Consider the following 21,646-nt stretch of genomic DNA (forward strand, 5'->3'; position numbering starts at 1 on the left):
CTTTTAGCAATTCTCTTGCCTTTTCTGCACTTCTCTTCTTTCTTTTTGCACCCTTCCTGCCTCCTTCTGTACCTGTCTTGCCTCTTTGTGCACCTCTCCTACCTCTTTCGGCACCCCTGTTGCCTCATTTTGCATCTCTGTTGGTTCTTTCTACACTGCTCTTGCTTCTTTCTGTACTTCACTTGCCTGTTTCTGCACTTCTCTTGCTTCTTTCTAAACCGCTGTTGCTTCTTTCAGCAATTCTGTTAGCTCTTTCTACACTTTTTTTGCTTGTTTCTGCACCTCACTTGCGTCTTTCTGCACCTCTGTTGCCTCTTTCTGCAGTTCACTTTCTTCTTTCTGTACCTATCTTGCCTCTTTCTGCACCTCTGTTCATTCTTTCTGCACCCATCCTGCCTCTTTCTGCACCCCTCTTTCCTATTTAATCAACTGTGTTGCCTCTTTCTAAACTTCTCTTCCCTCTTTCTGCACCTGCCTCTTTCTGTACCTCTGTTGCGTCTTTCTGCACTTTTATTGCTTCTTTCTGCACCTTTTGTGCATTTTTCAGCACCTCTGTTGCTTCTTTCTGCACTTCTCTTCCTTCTTTCTGCACCTCACGTGCCTCCTTCTGCACCTCTGTTGCTTCTTTCAGCACATCTGTTGGTTCTTTCTGCACTGCTCGTGCTTCTTTCTTCACCTTGTTTGCCTCTTTCTGTACTTTTCTTGCTTCTTTCTGCATCCCTCTTGCCTCCTTTTGCACCTCTGTTGCTTTTCGATGTACTTCTGTTGCTTCTTTCTGCAATTCTCTTGCCTCTTTCTGCACCCTTCGTGCCTCTTTCAGCACCTCTGTTGCTTCTTTCAGCACTACTCTTGGTTCTTTCTGCACTGCTCTTACCTCTTTCTGCACCCCTCTTTTCTCTTTCTGCACCCCTCTTTTCTCTCTTTTTGTACCTCTCTTGCCTCTTTCTGTACCCCCATTCCCTGTTTCTGTACCTTTTCTGCCTGTTTCTTTTACCTCTCTTGCCTCTTTCTGTACCTCTGTTGCCTCTTTCTGCACTTGTCTTGCTCTTTCTGCACCCTTCACGTCTGTCTCAGCACCTCTATTGGTTCTTTCGGCACTGCTCTTGCTTTATGCTGCACCTCACTTGCTCCTGTCTGCACTTCTCTTGCTTCTTTCTACACCTAAGTTGCTTCTTTTTGCAATTCTCTTGCCTCTTTCTGTACTTCTCTTCCTTCTTTCAGCACCCCTCCTGCCTCTTTCTGTAACACTCTTGCCTCTGTGTGCACCCCTCCTACCTTTTTCTACACCCCTCTTGCCTCTTTTTGCACCTCTGTTGGTTCTTTCTGCACTGCTCTTACTTCTTTCTGCACCTCACTTGCAACTTTCGGCATTCCTGTTCCTGTTTCTGCACCTTTCCTGCCTGTTTATGCAACTCTCTTGCCTCTTTCTGCACCTCTGAGTTATAGTTACTTGCCAATCCCAGGGATACAACAAACCATAGTGTACCCTAGTGTATGTAGGTGCTTTCACTGTATTCTAAGTGTCTTTCAGCATAGCACTGGCTCCGGGCCTTGTTAGTCAGAGTCAGTTACCAGTCAGCAAAAAGTTGGGGCACAGGATGACTTTGAAACAAGGCCTCTTTTTGCACCTCTGTTGGTTCAGTCTGCATATCTCTTGCTTGTTTCTGCACTTTTCTTTGCCTTTCTGCACTTCTATTGCCTTTTTCTGTATTTGCCTTGCTTCTTTCTGTGCCTTTCTTCCTCTTGCTGCACATTCCCTACCTCTGTAGGCATAGTTAAAAATTTGCATTTAAAAAACCTTTGAAATTCACTGAAAAAACCATAGGTTTCAGGGACGTTATAGTTAGAAATTAGCATTTAAAAAACCATAGAAATTCACTGAAAAAACATAGGTTTCAGAGACGTTATAGTTAGAAATTAGCATTTAAAAAAACATAGAAATTCATTGAAAGAATTTTTAGGAATATTCCTGGATCGGGGTTTTTCTCAAATTGACCTGTTTCTACTAACATTACCAAAAATCGACTTTTAACAGTAAAATAGATTTTTGACACTAATTGGACAATAACTATCAAACATTTTAGTAGCATTTTCATGAGCAAAGATATAACATAAGGTTCCTAATCAAAATCAGGTCCGGAGTGTCTGTTTTTAAAGATTTTAACCATGACCACAACTAGCACCAAAAACCGTAGTAGAACCCAGGCATTGATAAATCTGCTGAGTCAATGGAATAAAATTCTAATGACTTGATTGGACACTATCAATCCTTATTATGTGACCTCCATGACAACTTGCCTGTGTTCCTTTGGGAGGTGTCCTAAAAACTTTATGGTGTTTTCCACAGTGCTCTGTTAGAACCTCCTTGATGTTATACATGCTGTTGCTGTGTTGTCACAGACTTTTCCTGCAGTATCTTTTCATTTGCTCTCTCATTCTGTAGAGACCCATCTCTCTGGGTTCAATGCATGTTTCTTACTTATGGACGAGATAACCAGATGATCAGTGTTGAGCTCCTGAAGAAGATACACTGGGTTGGAACCTGGAAGTATGTACTGTTTGTGGAGCCTCAGAATCAGAATTTTAATAGCGGAAAGAGAGGGAAACATTTCTCTGGCCAGTTCTGCAAAGCCTTAGAGGCATTGGAGAAACTTCCATAGTAAGCAAGAAAGCCATCCATCGGACTGAGAATGAGAAACAACAGTCGATATTCAATGCACAGATGTCTATCTCTTTCATGCTCATTTTCTTGACATCGACCTCCTTGATGTAGGTGAAGAAGAGTGTCTTGATGGTGTATGTCATGAATTTTCTTATCTTCACATTTCTCTACATTGAGTGTTTAGAATAGATGGTAAATGCTTCAATGCCGGTTGCTTTGGCACAGAGAGTGGACTTCTACTTGGTCATTGGATTTTCATCTTTCTTTGGTGGCAACAGCATACCTGCAGCAGAGCTGGCCTTTGAAGGCAAACTTCATTAGCAACATGGCTTTTTGGCTGACCTACAGCTCCAATTCCTCCCCCACTACCAGTGCTTTGAGATCCTCACGGGTGGGTAGCACGCTTTATAAACCCCTGATTGATTGATTGATTGATTGATTGATTGAACATACTTCAACATCCAAACATAAGATGTCGAGCAGAAGCCTTGAGAGTGGATGGAGTGGACCGAGTGGCCAAGATGTTGGAGCTTCTTCTTCTCCTCAGATCTCCCTCTTCTAGACTCTGTTCTCATGGTGAACATAGTCACTGAAGTAGAGGAACCTCCGCTGCTGTTTTGTGGTGTTTTGTCTTTTCTTCCACCAACCTAAGATCTATAGTTGTATCTAAGGTGAATTCTCTCTTGGTCCTTCAGGGCTCTTTTTTCATTTTTTAACAAAGATTGCAATCTTTGGCTTAAGACAGAGGTGTGAAGGAGATCGGACATAAATTGCATGTAGGCTACCTTCTTCCTCCCACAGATGGAGCACTCCACAAACAGTCAAGGCTTATGGAGAAAAATCCTCTTCTAAGATGGAAAAACCTAAGACCTTGAAAAAAGTAAAAAAAGATCAAATTTGGAGGAGAAAATCTCAAAAAGGGGGAAACCCCCTAGACTTAGAAGCATGCTGAGATTCTCTCAGAATAAGCCATAAAAGTGAACTGAGCCTGTGAACCAACTTCCAGTACAAGACATGCTGAGATATGCAGGCTGCGGACGCATTGAAGCAAGGCTGCATAGCTTTCAGTTCTCTACACAGTTAGTCAATCAGGCTAATGTTTCCTCAATGTATGTCTTCTCTCTAGGGGAAGAGGACATCCTTTGTTGAAGGACATCTGTATTCCATGCTACAAAGATGCCTTATCTTGTAATTCGAAAAATTATTTGGAAAAAAAAAAACGTTCTTTGGCTGTGGAGTTTATGCTTGCATTCAGTAAATAACAGGTTCCTACCTCCTATAAATTCATATGCTATATTGCATATGAATTGCTCCAGGGTCCCAGCATAGAGGTAGAAATATTCTCTGTTTATGATATATCCTATGACGCAGAACACGTAAGTAAAGACAGAACAAGATCAAGAGTCTATGAACACAGATGGGACTTCTTTTTTGATGTTTTGATTCAAAATTATTTTATACAGTTTCTTTTGGTTTTGGCTGCTATTACCCACTTTAGCCGGTTTGAATTTACTGACCTCAGAAATATTGAAGTTTAAGTAGGCCTTACCAGGATTCAAATTTGTGAACTTTATAGAACTGCCAATCTCGTCTTCAAGCGGTAACTCACTGAGCCATCTTGCCAGCTATTGTTTCCATAGATGTTTGCCACTGCGTCCCCTTCTTCTGTATTTTTAAGGACCCATCGACCAACCTGTGCCGTGTGTGAAGGGGGCACAGGACGGTGAGTCCATGACCATAAAGATGAAGGTGGCACAAGCGGAGAGCACAGAGATCACACAGGTGAAGAGTCTATCAGATGAAGAAGCCATGATCCTAAAGATGATGACATGGCAAGGAGCCCAAGGTCACACACGGGAACTGGACATTGCAAGGAAGACTCAGGATGGCACAAGAACAGATGTGGTGTTGGGGCCGCGGTGTACACTCACAGAAGGAAGCAGGTGTGGAGTCAGCACCTGTGGTCCCTCAAATTTAGCAGGCATGTGGGGATGGGGTAAAGTATTTGCAGTAAAACATTTGACAAAGGCCTTGTAGTCGCACATGGGCAAAGGAGGCTGTGAACAAGTAGATGTCCAATGGCTGTGAGAGTAGCATCACCATATGTCTCACGTACCATGTTGACATTGGAGAAGTACGCCCAGGCCCTGCAGGCAAAGCCGTTCTCGGTTGGTCCCATCTGCTCAGACACCTTCCCGGTGTACTTCCTGGTCTCCTGAGGCATCACCTGGTAGGGGGTCTGAACTTCATCTTCATCTTCATCCAAACTCCCATCGAATGGCATCAGGTTCGAGTAGAACGAGTAGGGCCTCGACGCCAAGTTCTTGAAGTGCACCTGTGGGTTAGCGTAAGCAAAGCGTAAATGTAGGGTTCAAGAAAAGCCAATACTAAGATTCTGGAGAGGATAACATGGCATTAGGCAGGAAGTGAACATAGGAGGCAGGAAAAGGCAGGAAAAATAACGTACTCAAGGTTTAATGAAACAGCCTGGTGTGAAAGATCCTGGCGAATAAAAGGTCACTTAATGGCAACCCTACTTTCCACCAAGGTGATTCTTGTTACATTTACAATATTAGAAAATGTTTGCTGATGTGCCAGATCCCACATCACTTCCTCCACACAGCGACTTGCATCTCTCCAGTGATAAAAAACAACCCCTCTAAAAGAAAACAAGTTACATTTTATCTTCATTTTAAGAAAAAAGAGGAAAGGCAACTGTTCACATCATGGCTTATAAAGGAGGAACTGCAGAGTCCTAGCCTGTGGCAGGTGCTTTCTCAGTTTGTTGTGATAATCTTGAAAGATAGGGATAGCTCAAAATCCCTGTTCCAATTCAGATTGAGCTGCCAGGGAGGAGGGTGGTCATTTATCAATTTAATGAAGTCTGATGCTCAATATGGAGAACTGTTGAGACAGGTCGGTAGCATTTAGAGAAATATTTTTAATTTATTATACTTTTATTAAGGGAAGATTTATTTCCATATTAAGTTAATAGTGGTCCAGTCTTTTTCAGAAGATGTTCTACGTTTAAAATAAATATATAAAATGAACTTACATTAATATTAAACATAAAAGTATACTGCAATGTAATGTATGTGGTCTTGTAAAGCGCACTGCTGCCCTGAGGCGTTGTGGCGCTGTAGACCGCTGGGGAACCCGTCCTGGCTATCCCTGTGAGATGGTCCCTACTGGGTATCTCCAAGGTGAAACCAGGCATCCCCGGCGAATGTGGGGGGCCGTTGTAGAGATGAGGCAAGTTAATGCCCAGAGTTGCCGAATGTGATGTGTTGTTTATAGTAGGCACCGAGGCGAGAATTATCGAGTCCGCTGACCCTGGTCCACGACCCTGCCGCGTCAGGAATTGAACCCTGGTCCCGGGCCGTCCTCTGCTTCCGGATCTGCCGCCTCTAACCAGTGAGCCACACCACTCCTTCATATTTTTATTTGCGAGTTAAAAAACCCTGACTGCTGAGTCTCCCTATTGTAAAGTACAGGGAAAATTGAAAAAACATATTTTTAAATTGGTTGCAATGGCACAGACTGGGTCTAATCTGAGGTGGTTAGTGGGGAAAAGAATGATGGGTTGTAATGCTCCCTCTTGTGGATGCTTGTGTCAGACAAACTGCAGGCATTCCTTCCTTCACCTTTTGTGTGTTTCATGTAATATCCTGAGTGGCAGTCTGACAAGATGTGGGTCCCATACTCACTGCAGCTCAGGAACCAAGGTACACCCAATTGAGGAGGAGAGATCAGGCTGAAACCGGTCTTGGGTTGATTGTATTCCGGTTCGGAGTGCATCTTGCGTTGCAGTTCGGGTTGGACTGTTCCTAATGGCGCAGGACCAAGGCTGACTTACATATTGCTGGGTTTAATTTGAGGTGACCTCGTGGGCAAAAGAATGCCGGGTTGGAATGTTACCCCAAGTTATTGCCGGTGGTCAGACTTATTGCAAGCATTTCCACCGAAAAGGAATAAAAACTGCTCCTATCCCGTCAATGCGGGTGAGAGACGTCCAAGGAGCGCGCTTGAATATGAACAATGAAGATCAATAAGTCAGCAATGAGATGCAGTGGAGACATCTGAGGATTTATTTGTTGTTACCTTAACTATAGTAGAAGATGAAACCAGCTCAACCTCTGTGTGGGGCCGGAGCTCTGTGTCTCTCCACGTCATTGGCTGGCCTTTGGATCACATATTGAGGTAGATAGGCTGCATATAGTCTATGGCTGTTCTCACTGTTGTCTGAGTGTATTGAAATGCTCAGTATTGAGAGCAGCCTCTGGGATGATATGTGGCGCCGCGGCCAGGGCGACTGACGCTGGATGCTGGGGATCACAGTTCGATCCCTGGCACCAGCAGCAGGGGTCTGCCCAGCACCATGCGACTCTGGGCAATAGCTTGCCTAATCTTGCCTACGGCCCCTAGTGCCGAGATACCCCTTCGGGGTGATTCGTGCGCTATACAAGTACTGGATTTACATTTTAATCTTTATCTAGATACATATGCAGTTTGAGTAAGCAGATCTCCACACAGCCTGCAGATATGGCACAATCTCCAAGTGAGTGCGGTGCAGAGTCACACATATCAGTAACAAATGCTCCCCTGCAGCTCAGAGATTTCTGATGTAGTGTTGTTACCGTGGAGAACTGAGAGCAGGGAGCGTAAAGGTCCCTACAGCTGAGACCACGGCAAGCTGAGGGATAGAGAAATAGTGCACGCAGGTCTTGGCGGTGGTGCTGGTGACAGCATCTTGGACTGGGCTGAGAAAGAACTAGTGACAGATCAATCAATCAATCAATCAGTATTTGTAGAGCGCTACTAATTACCCGTGAGGTAATCCAGGTGGTGGTATTGGGCTCAGTCGAAAAGCCAAGTCTTGAGTCTTTTCCTTCAGAACTGTTTGAGAAGAAAGTTTAGCCTGCATTATGACTACGGTAATTGTTGATCATTCTGGCGATGAACCACGGCAAGGCCCTAGAGGAGCGTCAAGGAAGAGGGAATGGAGAACCGAAGCATTGAAACAGGGAAAGGGGAAGGAGCACAGACGTGCTGCACCAAAGAAGGGAAGAACCTCACAGTTGTGAAGCTCTGGTCACAGCAGGAGAAGGCTTCATACACCATTCAGCGCCCAGACGCACATACTCAAGCCATGGAGGTCTGTCTGGGATTACTTAGTAGATGGTTTATCTAGGTCTACAGGGCCCAAAGTCTGCAATTAAGCTACAAGTCCCTTCTCTTTCCCTGTGGTTCCCAAGATATAAGAACTTACATTGAAGCCTCCCAGATGTGACCTACAAACAACCGCTCAATCCCGGGGACTTCCCAACCTACCCTGCTGGTTATTTTACAGAAACATTCATCAGCAGCACGGTCATTAGGAGAGAATATACAAGTGTAGAGAAAGTACTTAAAAAAAAGTAAGACAAAGTAGGATAAAGAATATTCTCTACAAATTAATCCAGAAGATTTCAAAATACAAAATTATGAACCAACAATAAAATATTTTGTGTTGAATGATGACATGGTTAGATCTAGATGGTTACTCGCCTTACAACTGTCAGTCACAAATATATATTTCTTATAAAAAAAAAATTTTCAACAAGTTATCACATTGGTACTCAAACAAATTTCCCAAACTCACACACGTACATTGTTCGGCTCTACTGCTCCTCTTTTGTTTCAGAGACAATGAACCTTTATTTCTAGTGTGTCTCCTTCTTCTGAAGATATGGGAACATAATGTGCAAGCTGCTATCTTAGGTGCCACCTTCAATACACACATTGCACTGTGTGCCAGAGGATGGTGGTTTGTTTACCCTTCATCTTCAGAGGGCATTTGAGAGGTCATTGCAAGAGAGTGTAAAGATACAAGCAGGAGGGTACCATGACTCACCATGATTACGTCGTTTATCTCTGCCCGGATGTATGGTCCCATGATGCCAAGGTGCTCGTCTAGTTCTCCCCGGATCACAGGCTCTGTGAAATGACTGTCCATGTAGGCACGAAAAACCACCTTCTTGTACAGTAGGAGAGGTTTCGCCCAACCATTGCCCTGGGCCCTACAAAAAGGAGAAATATAGTCAGAATAGTAAGTCACTTTCCAAGGGGCCATGCCCAGGATCATCTGAAAGGCATTCCCTCCCCACAGAACCTCTGGAGGGGCATACTTGAGGCTTTGAACATGGCTTCCTAGACACATAACCTCTGGTGTGTCATGCCAAGACAGGTTGCTGATGCACTAACCTGAGATATCCTGAACCTAGTACGTGTGACGATCTGATGAAATAGCAGGCCATGATCCTTCTTCCTCTTGTTCTCTGTGAAAATCCAGTCATGGCTATTTATATCTTGTTTTGCTTTTTTTTACAGTGGATAAGAACCCCTGATCCCCTATATTAACGTTTATGTTCAGGACGTGTTCCTCCACGGAATTGCCTTCATGTAAAATTAATGGTGGTTTTGGAGATAGCAAATTTCAAGAACTGGAATTCCGATGGTCAGTGTAGACCTCGACCATATGGCGAGTCCCAACGAGTAGTTTCTCCACTGTTCAAAGGCTTTCTTGATGGCCAAGATTTCCTTATCTGTAATGCTATAGTTCTGTTCGCTGGGGGTGAATCTCCGGGAATAAAACATCACTGGGTGCCTCTGGTTGTGCCTGAATGTTGTTGTTACAGGACTCCTCCTATCGCATGATACGACGTGTCAGCTTCCCACTGAAATGGCAAGGTCACGTCCGGAAGCCCTAATATTGGGGCCTGCGTGAATTGTTTTTTCAATTGATTGGATGCTAGCTCGGCTTCTGTCCACTTAAACGCTGCCTTTTTCACAGGAGTTGTGTCAAAGGTCATACTACATTGGAGAAATGTTGTAAAAACCTCCAGTAAATGTTTGCAAAGCCAAGAAAGCTTTGCAAAGTTTCACGGTTGTCAGAGTGTTCTACTGAGTGCTGGCCGCTACTTTGCTGTTGTCCATCTTGATTCCTTTAGGGCTGATAACATAACCCAGGAACTCAATCTTGGATGCATGAAACTGACACTTCTCCAGCTTTGCAAAGAGATAGTTCTCTCTTAGGCGTATAAGCATATCTTTGGCGTGATCAATGTGTGTTTTCATAGTGTCAGAGATAATCAGAATGTTGTCAATGTGCATCACACAGGTAGCTTTGTAGAACATCATCCATACAATACTGGAAGGCAGCAGGGGCATTGCAAAGTCCGAAGGGCATGACCTGATATTTGTACAGGCCAAAGATGGTCCTGAATGCTGTCTTCCATTCATCACCCTTTCGGACTTGCACACGATGGATTGCTTCCCTGAGGCCAAGTTTTGTAAAGTCCATAGGTCCTTTTAGTTAATCCAATAGTACAGGAATAAGTGGCAACAGGTAAGAGTATTCAACCGCAATCTTATTCACCACCCTGTAGTCAATGCAGGCACGTTGTCACCCCCCTTCTTTGAGATGAAGAAAAGAGGCGAAGAGGCCGGGGGACTGCAAAGGACTTATAGGAAAGACGTATGAACCACGATGCCAGGTATTCATCTAAGTATTGTCAGAGATGCTGATTCTCTGGCTCAGTGGAACATAAATCCTACTACAAGGTATATTAGCTCCTGGCATCAGATCTATCCTACAATCATATTCATTAAGCGGGGTAATTGACAAGTTTAATCCTTGCTGAAAACCTCATGAAAGTCTTGATAGTTAGGGGGTAAGGTGGAAACACCACAGATTTAGGCCTTCCTACCATAAGATAAAAAACAAGCTGGAGTACTGTTCGCTGAGTGCAGCGCTTTTGTTTGTTCAGTACAATGTGTTATACAGTAGGCTGACTCTAGGACACCTGTGTGAGCAGCCCAGTGTATGGTGTATGGTGTGGTTGTGCAAAGTGAACCATGGCATTCCTATAATCAGGTGGAAGTTAGGTGGGTCAATAAGGTCAGAATGGATGCTCTCGTAATGGTCCAGCCCTAAGAGCATAACCATAGAATGTGTGTGGTAACGCACTGGCCCGGAGGTTAGCATTGCCTTTTTAATAGATGGTATCCTTAGCTGACTAGCCAATGAGTGATCAATTATATTACCAGCAGCTCTGTAATCTAGGAGGACCTCTATCTGAACTTGTCTAGCATATGGTAAGGTCAGAGTGATATTGGCGTTTATATGGGCCACAGCACCAGCTGTGTATTTGCCAAAAATTTAGAGATCTCTTGGTTCATTGGTTGTCTTGAGTCAGGGATCTATTTCAAACCCAAGAGTACTAGTTTCCCACTACCTTTGGTGTTATCTGAATGTGTACTATGGCTTGCTCCTTCCCTTTCTTTCTTCTCCCAACTTAGGGCGAGTTCTACAATCTTTGATAAAGGGGCCACATTTGCCACAGTGTAATCAAAGCTTCAGCTTTCTCCTTTTCTCACGTTCCACTTGAGTAAGAGATGCCCTGATTCCATTCACCTGTATGGGTTCGGGGTTGTTACTTCCTTTCAAGTCGTTCTCCCCCACCAAGAACTTAGTTCAGACCACAATCATCTTAGAGTCCATTAAAGTTTTATCTCCTTTTAGTTCCAGCAACCTGTGATCTAACTGGGTAGTTAAAGCTATAAGTTCCCTTACAAGTGTCTGGAAGGCTGACCACCTGAACTAGTATTTCCCGGAGCTCGCCAATAAGTGCTGGGTAAAATAATGAGTAGTGTTTGGCTTCTGGTCTTGCGTTTTCAACCGCTAGTCTATTAAACGTGGTTATATAAGACAACAGGTCTTGTGTGCCTTGCTGCAGGGCAATCAACTCCGTATCCAAAGAATGCCCATGTGCCCTGCAGTCAAGCAGTTTTTTTTATTTCATCGCAAAAGGTGGTGAAATTGTATAGAATAGGGTTGTTGCATTCGATGATGAGGATAGGCCGACTGGCGGCATTACCCCCCTAAATATGACAGAACAAATGCCATTTTACTCTGCCCATCAGGGAAGGTTGCAGGTTTGCATAGGAAGGTTAACATGCATTGACTAAGGAATGTGGCATATATTTTGGGATCACCAGAGAACCTTTCTGGAGCCTCATATGGAATGGTGGGAGGCTGTATGAAATGTATTGCATGAGCCTGAGTGGGAGTGGCAGTTCCAACCCCTGAAAGAGCAAGATGAGGAGAGGGAGCAGAAGCACGAGTTGAAGATGTTCTGCCAGTCGAGAGCAATAGAGGAGGAAATACTCATGGATTTCTTTTAGCACTAGAAGAACCAGGCTTCCCCTTGTGAAACAACCAAGCTACCTCCCTACGTACGGTTTCTGTATAGACTTGTGATCGTTTCTAAGATGGATGTCAGTACCTGGTCTACGTCCATCGCTCTGGCTAGTTTAGCATACATGGGCTAGGCAATCTGTCGGATGCACTAACCTTAGATATCCTGAACCGAGCGCAAGCGACATTTGTGCTAGTCCTATCACCCCCTAACTGCATTGCGGACCGCATTTCTGCTGGCTTATGTCAGAATGAAGGGAATGGGACAAAATAACAAAGATGCAGTTGTAGTTCTGCATGTACTGACTTGTTACCTCTGCAGAGAGCTGCTGTGGTGAGAATCTATTGCAAGGTATTAAAGAAATCCCCTTGGGGGTGCACGACTGGTGGCATGACTTAATGTATAGTTTCAGATGTGCCTATGTCCACTGCAGGTCCAAGACACAGGATGACATGCTGACATCCACTGCAGACTTGTGACACAGGATGACGACATCCACTGCAGACTCGTGACACAGAATGATGCGCTGATGTCCTCTGCAGGCTCATGAATCAGGGTCCACTAGATGCAGTTATCATGAAGTCCAAAGAGACCAGAGCTGCTCTGAACATACAACAGAGGCCGCACCGATTCCTGATTGCTTAGCAACTGGATGTGGGTGCGGAGTGCCTTTATAGTCCTGGTCCAATTAAGATGGCTGCTGATTGGGTGACTCATTTCCTGATTGCATAATCATCAGGCCCAGACCATAAAGTAATAAAATCATCAGACACACACCATAAAGTAATGGTGTCAACACGAGTGCACACAAACTCTATAGGGTTAGATCACACACAAACAATCAGATGCATATGTGAAAAGCACACAGATGCATATGGGTCATAAACGTGGGTTTATGCAGAGAGCACCCTCCAAGATCACACAGCACTTGTACAGGGATGTACATCCTTGAAAGAGTCATATGTGGTGGTGTATGTTCGAATGACAGGCTTTGAAAACAGCTTTCGAGTGACAGAATTGCTGGTGTGTGGCACAATCTTGAGCATTACACATCCATATGGATGTGTTTCCTTTCTTCTCACTGTCCCCCTCTGTGAAGCTAGTTTCAAAGCAACCTTCTGAGAAGGGGTGTGGTTAGCTGGGTAAAGGAGTAGTCAAATCTATGTGGCTCTTCACTCAAACCCTAATTAAAACACCTTTTTGTAAGAAACCTGATCCCCCTTCTCGCCTCCGTGGCTTCCAGATGTGACAAGGGAGTGGTAGAGACACAACAATCGAACACAGTGACAATCTCAAACCTCCATGGGAGTCACAGGAGAAAGCCAAGGAGCTGAGAGCTGGATTTCTCTGCCCTTTCGCCCAGCAGTCGGCTCATACCAGAGATGACGGTGTAAGCAAAGGTGCTGCTACAAAGTGCAACAGTGATAAGTGCATCTTTCAGCACACTACATGAGAAAAAGGAGTATGCTAACAGGGACCCCCTAGTACATGGTAAGTCTCACAGGTGTAGCAAACACTGCACGACTGAGACAGCAGCAGTGAGATCGGGCCTGTCTGCATACTGGATAAACTAGAAAGCTTAACCTGAAGGTTGGTGCTCTACCCAAGTCAGTCAATCAAAGTTGTGATACTGTGTTTCCGGCACCTGACATATATGTGCCTGCCCGCACCAACATCAGGAGTACATAGTGTGCTTAAGATGGCCCCTCAATTAAACAGCAATGAAGGCAATGCACGAGAAGTGAGGATAGATTTGTGAATTATCATGTGAGTGAATGACAGAAACTGAAGAACTCCTAGACCTGCAATCTACAGATGAACAGGCTATATCTGCTTGTTATCCACACAGCACGGCCAACAGTCCTGAATCCGCGCCTGCACGAGTACTGTAGAGCAGAGGAGTGGCTCCTCATGGCCCCATGGATATATCAGCCAGTCAGGTTTACTTTCTAGTGATTTAGGAGGCACCCAGCCTGTCTGTACTGAGTGATCCACAGAGTTGTTTAGAAAAGATTTTAATTTTATTTTATTCAAATTTGATTAACTTATCAGTATGTCTTCAAAGGCACATTTATCAAAACAATCAAGTAAACATTCAGACAATAATGTGCGCAATATATACAAGTGTTGGAACTGTACACAATAAATACTCAAAATTCAGGAACACCAAAAACAAAACTATATACAAATCAATTGAGACATGAGAAACATTTAACAAAAAGAGAGCCAGTCCCTCAAATTATAAACCAAAAGACAGGCGGACACGGGGATTCAATGATACTGCCTGCCTGTCTCAATAGGCCTGTGATTAGGTATTTTGAGGATTAAACAACTAGGGAGAGAGAGAGTGGTGTTATTTATTCCCTAGCTGCACCCTTCTTCCTTGTCACAGGTTGGGGGTCAACGTGTTTCGAACCACCTCAGGACGTGGACTGGGTTAATCAGTTTCTGAAAAATAGGGGATTTGGTGAAAATATTGTGTTGCGGAAACATAGTAGTGACCTCTCTGACTGAAATATTGGTTGTAAAAAAATCTGTACCTGCAGGACAGCCACAGGGGCTGCAAGGTTGTGAAGCAGCTTCACGCGGTGTGGAGTTTCTGAAAACAATAATATGTGGAGGTGAGGGCTACAGGGCCAAACTGGGCAGAACGAGGTGCATAGTAAATTAAAAAATTGAAAATGCTGCCTGCAGTCCTACCTGAATTTGAGAACGAGTGAGAGACATGTTGTAGATTGAAACGCCCGGTAATTAATCCGGAGGTCAGGGAGGGGCACTGCTTGCCTTCAATTGGAAACTGGACCAATATTTCAGTCAGAGAGGTCACTACTATGTTTCCGCAACACAATATTTACACCAAATCCCCTATTTTTCAGAAACGGATTCACCCAGTCCACGTCCTGAGGAGAACCCATAACTCATCGGTGGTTCGAAACGCGTTGACCCCCAACCTGTGACAAGGAAGAAGGGTGCAGCTAGGGAATAAATAACACCACTCTCTCTCTCCTTAGTTGTTTAATCCTCAAAATACCTAATCACAGGCCTATTGAGACAGGCAGGCAGTATCATCGAATCCCCGTGTCCGCCTGTCTTTTGGTTTATAATTTGAGGGACTGGCTCTCTTTTTGTTAAATGTTTCTCATGTCTCAATTGATTTGTATATAGTTTTGTTTTTGGTGTTCCTGAATTTTGAGTATTTATTGTGTACAGTTCCAACACTTGTATATATTGCGCACATTATTGTCTGAATGTTTACTTGATTGTTTTGATAAATGTGCCTTTGAAGACATACTGATAAGTTAATCAAATTTGAATAAAATAAAATAAAAATATTTTCTAAACAACTCTATGGATCACTCAGTACAGACAGGCTGGGTGCCTCCTAAATCACTAGAAAGTAAACCTGACTGGCTAGTTTGTTCTGTTTTGTAAGATAGTTGAGGTCCAAGCCGGTCAGAGACAGGACCCAAACCTTTTTTTGTTTCCCTTCCCATGGATATATCAACAGCGCTAGGCGCAACACTCTACATGAGCTAAACCAGTGCACAAAGGATCAGATTTAGCAGCCTTACGTCCCCAGTGACACTGCTCCTGGTGGAGTACTTCATACATGTTTTGATGCTATGTTACCCCATGGAGCTACCCTTCTACCTACACATTCTGTGGGACACTATGGCAGCCAGAAGAAGCTGAAGAAATTCTTTGGTTAAAGACAAGCTGACTAACAAACAAGGGACAAAAGATGATGAAAAACAGCATGTCACCCACTCCCACCATCGATGACTGGTACTTCTTTGGGGCAAGAACGAACTGAGATTGCCCAGGACTTACTATAAAACTCAAGCAAAAGATTTTAATATGAATGTGGGGACAATAAAATCCAATTCAAGATTCCCATTAAAAACCTAAAGGTGGCCTGACATTTATGTGAACAAGAGTGGATGATATTGAAAAGACGCATGCATGCCAAGCGATGCTATTCAGGCGGGAGACTCTGGATTTTTGGTGCCCAATAGAAGTTAATGGGGGAGATACACCCTCCAGATTATTTTATTAAAATCTTCCACTTACCTCTTCTACATGTTGGCATGTATGAAGACTTCAGACAACAGATCAAAGGAATAGCCTAGAATGAGGGAGCTCATCATCTGTCTTCGAAAACAGAACGAGGAATTACACCTCATGCAAGAAGATTTAGAAAACTGACTGAGGTGAAGCAACATCCACATCAGGGGTCTGCCTGGAGGGGCAGAGGGCCAAGACATTTGAGAGCTACTGCAAACCGATCAGGGGCTGAACTGAGGATTAGCAAATTAAGGCATCTCTGGACACACACAGCAGGGCCAGAGGTCTCAGGGGGGCCTGTCTACCTGATATCCTTATAAAAGTGCACTTCTTTGGGAACAAATAGGAAATAATGACCATGGTTCAAGCAAAGGTGGAGGTAGTGTATGAAAATATAAATTAAATTGTTTTGAGGTCTGACAAGCTCTTACCTCGACGATGCAGAGATTTGAAGGTGCTCACAGGATCATTACATTCTAAGCAAGTTCCTTACTAACAGATGCCCCCTTATGCTTATAGAAATCAAATAATTTCTGTAAATCTGAAAAATACACTGAAAACTCTGGGTCTCGCAGATATCAACAACAAAGATGGGGGGAGGATTAATGCAGCGTGGAGCTCTGAGAAAGGTGTCCCAGCTGGCGTAAGCTGAGGTCATGAAAGAAGAGGAAAAGGCCATTGCTTGGAGGCATTGTGACTACTAGCCAGTCATCTTGCAACATGTAAAGGACATGATCAACACGGGTGAGCACAGGCAGGAACCTGAGAACTTAGCATTGAGTTTGGTATAGCATAAGGATCAATGAAGACATGGCTATGACTGGAACAGATATGCAGATGGAGGAATTGTCTTCTTATTGGTGCAATATTTGTACAGAAAAAGGTGAGTATTGAGGTCTTAAGTGCACTTACAAAAATGGGTTTTGAGTATCCAGAACCAGGTAAATGATTTGCATGTGTGCTTCCCCTTCAGTTGGTCTACACAATGTAATATCTACTTTGGTACTAACTTAACTTGCTCTGTGAAATAACTCGTTTCAGCTTACTACACCCCACCCTTGCAAACATTATAGCAAAACTTGCAGTCCTGGCATATGGGCTTTCATGACTGGAAAACCGATAGCAGCTAGAAGTTTATTCTGCCAAAAATAATGCTTTTATTCCAGACCAATCCTGTCCTGCTTTCCACCACACTCATTATGCAAGTGCAGAGAATGATAAATAATTTTATCCAGGTGGGAAAGCACTTGAGGATTGCTGGACTAGTTAAGGTTCACCTAAAAATCCTTACCAAGTATGTTCATTCTGAAAAGGCATATGCAGGAAAAGCCTCACCTGCTTCCAGAGTGAGCAGAGTGCTGGATGCCGTAGTCCCACATCACCTCTTCTGCTGCAATATAATAGGACCGAATGTTTCCTCCTCCACTATTGCGTAGATCAGGGTTTTCTTCGCCTTCGTCGTAGATGTCAAAGTCTTCAGTGCTCTTGTCAACGCCGTGGTAGTCATCATATTCTATTGCACGGGGTGCCAGAGGCAATGGGTCAGAGTTCACCAGTTCGGACAGGATGTTTTGGGTCTGTGGCTGAATGAAGGGCTCCTGAGACTCAATCAGTTCTTTTGGCAGTGAATGAGTGCTGCTGATGGGCATTCGTTTGCTTCTCTCTTCCCATATTTCATGGATGCCGGCAGGGCGCCGGCTGAGTCGAGGATTCGCTGTTGTATCACTCTCGATGGAGCTGCTGACAGTCGAAGAACGAACACTCTTAGCTGGTTGGTGTCCAGTAGTAGCCATCACAGTGAGGCTGTGGGTGGGAGACTGGACACTTTTAGCTGGATGGTATCCTATGGCAGCCATCGCTGTGGGACTGTTGGTGGGAAAGGTTTGTTTTACATCATTTGAAACACGTGCCCTAGCTCTGCTTTCCTTGGTGTAGTGGATGTGAGTTGTGTTTTCTTTGTTTTCTGAAATGTGCCTCATAGCACTGCTATCTTTGGTGCTGGTGGTGTGAGAGTCCTGCTTTGTATCTTTTAGTTGGTTGTCTATAATATTGGTCTGCTTGGTGTAGAGGGTGGTAAATATATGTTCTGTGTCTTCTGGAATCTCTGTTACAGTACCACCCTCTTTATGGTTAGCTGTGTGGGAGTCATATTCTGCATCCTTTGGAAGATAGTTGACGGTGTCCATCTCCTTGGTAATCAAGGGGACAGAGGTTTGTTCTGTGTTCATTGGAACTGGTTGCACAGTGTGGTTCTCCCTGGCAAGGATCTGTTTTGTGGTCATTGGAAGGAGCTTCACTGGATTGCTTCCCCAACTGCTTGGAGTAGGAGAGATATGTCCCACAGTTATTGCAGCATCTTCCATGGTACTGATCCCCTGATCTGTGGGGATGTCAGACGCCTTGTCTATAGTCTCTACAAGGTGTTCTGCAGTATTGCTCCCCTTGGTGATATGGGTGGGATAACCTTCTTCTGCATTCCTTGGAGGGCTCCCCTTAGTATCCCTCTCCCCTGTGATGGAGGCGAGGGATGTCATTTCTACCATTAGTGAAAAGTGATTGCCAATATCACTCCCAGGGTTGGGGCTGATTGTCTGTTCTACATTCCTTGGAAGGTGGCCCATGGGAGTTGGGGAAGCCAGCTCCTCTTTCGTGCCCCAGCTTTGTGTGTGTTCAGGTGTAGACGCTGATGCATCAGATACAGCAACTGGCTTGAAAACGTGCAGATCATCTTGGGAGACAGAATAGTCCTTTTTCCAGAACTGCCTTCCATGGCTGTCGGTTTTGTCCTGTGCATCTGGACTCTGCCGTACCTCATTGAGTCGCTTTTGGGCCATCACTTTGTGCTGCTTGTCTTCTACCACTGATCTCTGTAACACTTGTTTCATATGGTGTTTTTGACCAGTCACCCCTTTCTCTTTCTCTACCCATGTTTGAAGGCTGGGTGGGGAATCAGTAGGCAGTAGAGTAATGTCTCTTCTTTGCTTCTTCTCAGATGTATCAGCGCCAACTGCGTTACTTCTGCTGAAGACCTGCAGCCAAGATACAGGTGTTACATTCACGATCTCATGATCATGAAGTGTTGCAGCCTGAGATTCTGCCTTGGACCGTGGCAAGTTCTCCTTTCCTGTCATGTTCTCTTCAAAGTAAGGCACAGCTCCACCATTGGTTTCTTCTGCAGCCGCGTTGCCTCTGTGGGTAGAAGGTCTATCTTTTGCATGGACATCATGCCCTATTTGGGTCATTGTTGGGTTCCCACTGGGTACGTCCACCACATGGTTGAAAAACCCTTCCAGATTAGTTGATCGTGGGCTTTCTGAGATGGATTGGTCAACTGTCCATGGAACGGTCTGGGTTTTCCCTGTGTCTCCTGTGCTGTGACTTCTTAGGTGTGGATTAACTTCTCTCCAAGGAGGCTGCACAGGTTTTCCTTTAAGTATAGTGTTCAGATTGTTCTGTGTGGTCGTCCTGGCCTCGATCAGGGATTTCACTGTCCCTGCTAGCTTGAGGGGAGAGTGGCTTTCACCTTTCACTAAATCTACTCCAAGACCTGGAGAAGGCTCTTTCTGTGGTGGCACAGGCACCTTTGCCCTTAGAGATCTTTTCTTCACATGTCGTAGGCAGCCCTGGAGCTGGGGATTGCATGTTTCATTGGTGACCAATCCCTGAATACCCTGCCTTGTATTACTAGCTGACCTCGCCGTTTCTGGATTGTCTTTGATCCGGGTCCCCTCTGTGGCTGATACAGCGAGTTCTTTGGTTCTGCTACTATTTGCTAAAACATCAATTTCCTTTGTGTCTGTACTATCCCTTATTGCAACAGACTGGCTGCGCTCAAATGAAGGTATTGTTACTGGAAGCATTTTTGACAGTGTGATTCGCTCCACTGAGTTCATGTTCCTGCTATGGAATGTTTCCTCGAAGTTGGCTGGAGTCTCGCTTTGCACTTTTGATTGATCTACCGACCTTTCTAAAAGGACTGCTGTTGTATTCTCAAAGCCTGCTTCGTTTACTGGCCCATACGATGGTGGTAATTCAGCTTGGCCATGCAGGCCTCTTTCTTTAGCACTGGAGGCCTCCTCTGCTTTGGCCACTACCTCATTCTGTAATGTTGCAATGTTTGGGAGCTTTGTGTTGGCTCTAGTCCTACCAGGTGCTGATGATGTGATATCCATGGATGGGATAACATCCTCAATTTTCTGGAACAAAGTATTTAGAGGCGGACGCAAAGGTTTTGATAACTTTCCTAGTTCCACCTGGGTCTCCACACTTTGAGGGAGAGTTTCCTTACTTTTGTCAGGCACTGTGGATGGTGGAGCTCTATTTTCTGCCGTCAAAGGGATCTTGGCTTTACTATGAACAGTCTTTATTGGCAGGACATCTGCCTCCACTTTTGAATATGCAACTCTGTCAGGACCACTGGCGTCTTTGTAAAAAGGAGTCAATGTTTTCTCCAGGGAAAATGTGAAAAGGTCTCTGTCTGTGTCTACGTTCGCCTCCTCAATTACGTCCTCATGGACACCAGTGAGTGTCTCAAAGGCACCCTCTTGTAGAAGATGGAAGGGAATGTCTGGTGGATTGGGAGTGAACTCAGTAGCCACAGACACTGCTCCAGCAGAGGAACTTTTGGTATCCCTGGTACTGTTTGTATGGTTGATGGTCTTGTTGTGCGGTGGACGGGTGTCTGCACACTTCATGGCAGGGTTGGTCATCTGCTCCCCGTTTCCTGGTGCTGTGGTGGAGTTGTTGTGTTTTTTTCTCCAGCAGCGGCGTACAGCTGGAGCAGACTGCCTTGGTTTCTTTGGGTGGCCGCGAGGCTGAAGGACTCTCTCCTCCATTAGCTCGTCTGGGATTTCCTCATATTCATACTCGTAGAAGCCTCCGTACACCGTGCTGCACTGGGAGACCCTGAGGGTGGCACTCATGCCCCTGTCTCTGAAGTATGGGTTCAAGGACTCGAGCTTCCACTCACCTGTGTCAGGAAAGAACAAAAGATTATGTAACAAGAGTGGACCACAGGTTAAAGCAGGACAGAGATCATGTGCAGGAAGGAAAGTAGAACACCTGAATGGAAAAAGCTCATTTAAAGCTCGGGCTTCAGGTTACTGGAGAGGGTTCTGGGCTCAGACACCCACACCTCTGAACTGGGTTCCCTTTAAAGTGCTGTGTCTTCAGATAACCACAATGAGCTTTGACTTCATTTCACCTGTGAAGAGCTCCGAGCACCAGATACTTGGAGACAACTCTGGCTTCAGATACCCTGAGAAGCTCTGGGACCTGATATCCAGTGAGGACAGTGGAATCAGATACCCAAAGAGAGCTCTGGCATCAGATACCCAGAGAGGACTCTGGAATCAGATACCCAGAGAGGACTCTGGAATCAGATACCCAGAGAGGACTCTAGGATTAGATACCCAAAGAGAGAACTCTGGAATCAGATACCCAGAGAGAGGACTCTGGAATCAGATACACATAAAGAGGACTCTGGAATCAGATACCCAGAGAGGACTCTGGGATCAGATACCCAGAGAGAGGACTCTGGAATCAGATATCCAGAGAGGACTCTGGGATCAGATATCCAGAGAGAGGACTCTGGAATCAGATAATCAAAGAGAGAACACTGGAATCAGATACCCAGAGAGAGCTCTGGAATCAGCTATCCAGGGAGAACACTGGAATCAGA

General features: G+C 44.7%; 1 protein-coding gene across 2 annotated transcripts in view; it reads right to left on the reverse strand.

Moving 5' to 3' along the window:
- The window catches only part of F8 (coagulation factor VIII), a 424,604-nt gene that overhangs the window by 86,670 nt on the left and 316,288 nt on the right, over nt 1–21,646 (reverse strand). For both annotated transcript variants that reach the window (XM_086942238.1, XM_086942237.1), the window contains exons 14-16: nt 17,302–20,935; nt 8,556–8,721; nt 4,779–4,997 (exon numbers count right to left, since the gene is read on the reverse strand). In XM_086942238.1, the coding sequence (XP_086798364.1) occupies nt 4,779–4,997; nt 8,556–8,721; nt 17,302–20,935 (4,019 nt within the window). The remainder of the gene's footprint in view (nt 1–4,778; nt 4,998–8,555; nt 8,722–17,301; nt 20,936–21,646) is intronic.

This window comes from Lissotriton vulgaris, chromosome 10 (genome assembly GCF_964263255.1).
Source record: "Lissotriton vulgaris chromosome 10, aLisVul1.2, whole genome shotgun sequence".
Classification (NCBI taxonomy): domain Eukaryota; kingdom Metazoa; phylum Chordata; class Amphibia; order Caudata; family Salamandridae; genus Lissotriton; species Lissotriton vulgaris.